The 5,892-nt window shown below is 35.4% G+C and overlaps 1 protein-coding gene across 3 annotated transcripts; it reads left to right on the top strand.

The window, feature by feature from the left end:
* Nucleotides 1–2,854: 2,854 nt before the first annotated feature.
* On the top strand, nucleotides 2,855–4,114 carry LOC129750716 (uncharacterized). 3 transcript variants are annotated; one of them, XM_055745725.1, is made up of 3 exons: nucleotides 2,855–3,010; nucleotides 3,113–3,436; nucleotides 3,949–4,114. In XM_055745725.1, coding segments are annotated over exons 1-3 (471 nt in total). In that variant the 5' UTR covers nucleotides 2,855–2,864; the 3' UTR covers nucleotides 3,950–4,114. The 3 variants fall into 3 exon arrangements, with proteins under 3 accessions (XP_055601700.1, XP_055601701.1, XP_055601699.1); XM_055745726.1 differs by lacking the exon at nucleotides 3,949–4,114 and having other exon boundaries at nucleotides 3,109–3,541; XM_055745724.1 differs by lacking the exon at nucleotides 3,949–4,114 and having other exon boundaries at nucleotides 3,113–3,541.
* The last annotated feature ends 1,778 nt before the right edge of the window (nucleotides 4,115–5,892 follow it).

Genomic DNA, 5,892 nt, shown 5'->3' on the forward strand with positions numbered 1-5,892 from the left:
ATCGCGTGGGTCTCTGCCTGTTCGTGGACGGGTCTCCGGCAAGTTCTCACAGGTCGCAATTGGTTTTGATCTTGGACCGTATTAAGTACCTGGACTGGAAGTTACACGCTCAGGTCGTTCGCTACTACATACTTACTTTAGCTGACAGCTGCAGAAGAGCCTTTGGGGTTTGTCCCCTTTAATAAATTTATGTGGATTTCATTCATAGTGAATACGTGTAGTCTTTCTTTGTAAACATTAGCTCTACAAAGTTGCATTTGAAGTATAAAGAAAAAAAGAACTGCCTTTTGCTATTAGAAATGAGCGGCACAGGTGCTTTGCGCATCAAACTGGATGACGGAAGTGAGTTGGACGTCTTCAACAATGCTCTTTCAATTTATGTGACAGGATTTGATTTGTTTGTTTTTCCACGTCAGTGCGAAGACGTAACATTGGAATTAACGTTACGTTTCTCAACAGCTTAACTTTTTTTTCATAAGAGGAGTTACATGTATGGTTTACGAAGATTATCGTTTCAATTTTGCGTTCTAACTTCCAACATTCCTTCCTCTTTTCTAGATTGTTGATAATTTTCCTGATAAACGGTGTTTTATGAAGTTTATACAGTCAACTCTTATAAATTTCTAGACCTTAAGAAGACCTTCGATACTCTTAATCATGGTATAGGTATTACTGAAAAAAAAAAGGAATGTTATGGCATAAAAGGTCTGGCCAATGATTTTATACGCAGCTACTTGGCTAACAGGAAACATTTTGTTATCTTAGGTGAGGCGAAGAGCTCTCTAGAAAGCTTGGAAATTGGTGTCCCACAAGGCAGCAATATAGGACTTTTACTGTATTTACTGTATACATCAATGATCTCAGCAAATTACCGCTGCATGGTATACCTCGTCTATTTGCTGATGATACAACCTTCTGTTATCCTTAAAACTGTCCTAATGCTGTTATAATCAACTTGAAAGAAGATGTAATGCTCCTTTATACATATTTTTCAACTAATCTCCTCACCCTCTATCTTGCTAAAACGAAGTACATGATTTTTCACCCAGGAAAAAAATCGAACTTAATTAGGACCTCAATCTATCCAATACAACTATTAAGCAGGTTACCAACCTCAAGTACAAATTCAGGACGAAACTCTGTCATGGTTCTGCCACAATGATCAACTGCAATGAAGAAATGTCAATCCTGAGCGGAGTTTAATGGAGGGTGCAAGGTTTTTTTCCAACCCGAGCAGACTTTGATGCCTGAATCGATAGCAAACAGTAACCAAAATAAGCCATCAATGCCAAAATGATAGCATAATTTAGTATCGAATTTTTCCCGATGGCACTATTAGGTTGCATTGAGGCATCAATATATTGAAATTTAATGCCAAATGAATACCTCAATAAGGCATTGAGAATAAAATGATGGCAATATTTGGTTTTGTTTTTCCAAGATAGCAAAGCAAGGCATCATTAAGGATTCATTTATATGATAGAACAGAAAAAAAAGAGATCAAAATAATACCATGATTTGGTATTCCATTTTCTGTGATGAAAAATCAGATTTATTTAGGTTTTCAAAATTTAATCTAACTGAACACAAACAGCAAATTTTTCGTAACGTTGAGTGTTGATTTTTCAGTGATTGCCAATATAGGCATCATTAAGGTATCATTATTTTGAAAACGTAAAAATCAATCAAACTATAAACAAACAACGAACATAACAAAGTTCTTGAATTCCTATTTGTTGATTTCTCTGTCATAGCAAAACTAGGCATCGTTAAGGTATCATCAAATCGATAAGAAAGGCTTCTCCCGAGCAGACTTTAATGCGACTAAAAATCAATTTATATGACCAACTCACAGACAAAACGTTCGTATTAACTTACAGAGTTGACAAAAATGGTCATCTCAAAAATTCACTTAAGAAAATAAACTTAAAATAAACAATTCGTATTTTTAATGAGGCCGCCAAAGGGGTATGAGTGCAAAAATGATCAATTTTAAGTAAATATTTCTTTTTAAAACAATGTTTGGTAAAGTGTTTAGATTCATACTTTTTCGTTAGATAAAAAACTTGAAATTTTCTAAAAATTTATGGAAAAATGCGCAACACGTAAACTTTAAGGCATATTTTCTCGAATCCAGCTTTCATGCACTAATTACTTATGCACTCCGAGGCCCTCAAATTTATGTTATTAAATTGATTTATGTTAATTTAAAAGTATATTTTTTGATTTATTTCACCAAAATATTTATTTTCATTCCTTTGATAACTTTTTCAAAAGAAAGTTAGTTTCCGTTAAATGAAAAGTGAAACCAAAAAATTGCGCAATTAACAAATGTTTACCTGTTATAAATAAAAAAAAATCTCACGGTTTATTAACAATTTATTGGAAATCACACTGAAATATAAATCGAAAATTATACGCGTGATTGAGAAGGTTGAATTAAATAAAAGCTGTAATTGAAAAAAAAAACATGTAGTTGAAGTTAATACTGTGAATAATGAAAACGCAAAGATGCCGAAATGTGTTTCGAATATGTAATAAATTTTGTCTTTTGCGTTGGAAGTTGATTTTCGAGCAATGTATTCGATTTGCAGTTATTTGTACGAAGCAGTGATAGCGTGTAGAAATGAAAACACATATCAGACTAATCAGACAAATCGCACATACATCGCAACACAAAGTCCAATTTTGTGCTCTTCGCACAATAACATTAAAGAAAGTTTAAACTAAATCGAGACTGCGACCGCGAAACTCAAATCGAACTGCGAACAGCACTTCGTATTATCAAAATTTTGAGTTCAAAGTTATAATCGTGTAACAAAGTAAACAAATACACTTGTGTTTTCCTCACGAGCGCTCCAGAAATGTATTCCGCGGTCGTATTCGTTTTTTTCAAACCTTCTTATCGATCGTATGCCGATTGCCCGACGCAGATCCGAAAAAAGATTTCCATTGCTGGCGAACCGGAACCAACGTCTTCACCTGCTGCCAGCCAAGGTTCTCTTCAACGGTGAGTAATTCAGCGGTTTGAGTTCGTCGCCACCAGCTTCCGGGCTGGCCTCTTCTTCGATGCTCATTGTGAATATCTAAGAAATGTTTATCTTCCAGACAGATCATTATCGAAAACTTGTCCCAACTGGAACAGAACGACGAAGATGCAGAGCAAATCGACCACTTGGAAGAAGGGAATCATCCCATCAGATCGGATTCACCCGGCAACAATTCTACACGGCTTTCCGCTCGTACAAGTTTGTCGTATTGAAGCAAGACATCTCCGAAGATTCTCTCCGCCTTGTATAGCAGGCAGTCAGCCAGCTCGGGTTATCTGGTTCGTCCAATGCCCAATGTGGTCCCTTGATGACTTGATTAGTGCAAGCAGGAAGATGAACGATACATCCGGAAGTAAGGGAAATATTGGAGAAGACGTTCAAGACTGGTAAGGTTCATCTCTGTTTTTATTATTATTCGCCTACTGGTATCATGACCTTTTACAGATTAGGTTATTTACAATAATAATTTATTGCCATCTCAAGTCCTTCCTCTGCCATAACAGTCAAAGAAAAGCACGGTCCATATTATTAAGTCCGAAAAAGCACAAATTTTTTATTTTGTTGTCTTACATAATACTAATACTGTTTGATTCACTTTTCCTTCTGGTTAAAATTTCTATCAATTTAAACAGTTAAACTTTTAGTAAAGTTTTTTGCCAGTTTAAAATTTACATGAACTTCTCGACTAATGCTCGATAGCCTTCAAGTTATCTGATAGTTCTTCTTCTCGGTAGGAAAAATAATATAAAATTACACTATCCATTTACGAATTCCTGATTGGAAAGCCAATGAAGATTTCGCTATCGAACTTTTCCGCGGAAGTTAACAACAGGCGGTCTCAAAACAGAGTATCATCGTAGGTCCTATATTATCCAAGCTTCTTCTTACCCCTTTTCAGATACCTTCAGCTTCTTACTACATTTCCGAGACCGTGACTGCCTGGATATAATCGCTGAAACTCTGGAACTTCGTTTAATAGAAAAATGGCTCGCCCAACAGTTCCAATGGTTTCAATAATTTAATTTTGATCACGCAAAAAAAAAATCAATGAGATTTATAAAAAGGGCGATTGGCATTTATGTAGAAAAATATTTAATAAAAAACCTTAAGGCTTGTTTCAAGAAAATAAATAATCCAAATTTTTAAATCTACCACAGTAAGTAATTGGAAATTATTCAAAAATCGAGAATACGACGATTTGAAAGTGTACGATATTTCTTCAAATGCCTTCAAGACGCGTACATATAAACGGGTGACCTATCGTCGTTACTAAACCAAGGTAATTATAGGCTCGCTCAGCGTGCCTACAGCTACGGGTGGTTGCATATTGAGGAAAAGTAGGCAAGGGGTACCAAAAGTTTCTCATCGGAGGGGGGTGGGGACGGAGCGCTTTTTGACAGCGAATTGTTTGCCTACCATGCCTACGATTACGATTGCCTGTCACAAGATGGACGATTCCGTGTATTGGCATAAGAACACACCCGAAGCTATACACACCCTGGGCTCGTTAGGTCACTGCATGTAACCTGCAGGTAACAGTGACACCTAGAAATACCTTGGTTTAGTAACGATGAGCTAACCCGTTTATGTACGCATGTTTAATGGATTCAAAGAAATATCATACACTTTCAACCTGTCGTATTTTAAATTTTCGAATTACTTCCAAGAATTACACGGATTCGTTTTCGTTTTTTTTTCAATTATTTATTTATTATGGTAGATTGAAAAAACAAATTATTATATAATTTCAATGGAAGTAACTTTCTTTTAGAGTTATTAATTTGACAACATTTATGTCATTCGCCTTTTCAATAAATCTGGATGGTTTTTTTTTCTTCGTGATAAAAATTTAATTCGGTATCGATATCGTCACTGTGACTGTGACTCGCTCTGATTCCCGTTCAACGTTGATCGGCATTTTTGAATGGGATGAAATTTTTCCCTAAGCACATTGTCTCAAAGCATACAAACAATTTATAACACTCGAAATTCGAAGATTTTGATCAAACTAACTGACATTATGTTTGGATTAGTCAGGGTGAAAAGTGTGTTGCAAATATTATTATATTTTCGATATATCTAATTGTTTTCTTTTTGTAGCTGTTATTTTTCTATTGTGAATATTGAAGTTAATGAGAATAGTTTCAGAAATTTATATAGAATCAGCGATTATGTACCCTAGAGGATCTTCGTCAAGATGCAGCCCAGTTTAGAAACCTTTTTCTTAGGACATCAACTGTTAGGATTGCTCGACAATCGACAGAGGAAATTGCATCGGTCTTCAGCATTCTGTAAGTAAAATTTAACGTCTGGAATATGGAAAACTGTAGAAATAGTTGAAAAAAAAAAGTAACTGCTAAAGCTATAGCTTGCAAGGTTCATGACAAATATACATGAATTCATTCACTTTTTAATTTGCAGCAAAATTAAAGGCAATTTTTATCATATCCCCCCGAGCACACTTTGAGGAAACATATAAGGCTTAATTTTGCTATCATGCCCTGAATGTCAAATTTAGTTTCATTTTGTCGAAAAAAAAGGTGTCAAAATTTTGGTATCGTTTCCGACTGGAAAATAGCACAGTGATGACAAATTTTGCTTTCAGCAGAAGTTTGTTAATACCTCGTTTAGGCATCCTTTTCATAACATTTTTGAAACCACAACGATGCCAAATTTTGGCAATAAATTATACCTCAAAGTGGCATCATTTTGCCCTCAAAACTCGTTTAGAAACGTTGGCTAAACAAGGCATCATTGAGGTTTCAGTGAAACCTACACTTGGTATAATCGAGGTATCCGCATATGAAAAGTGAGACCCAAATTTTGGCATTGTACCACCTTT

The sequence above is a fragment of the Uranotaenia lowii genome, chromosome 3 (assembly GCF_029784155.1).
Source record: "Uranotaenia lowii strain MFRU-FL chromosome 3, ASM2978415v1, whole genome shotgun sequence".
Lineage (NCBI taxonomy): Eukaryota > Metazoa > Arthropoda > Insecta > Diptera > Culicidae > Uranotaenia > Uranotaenia lowii.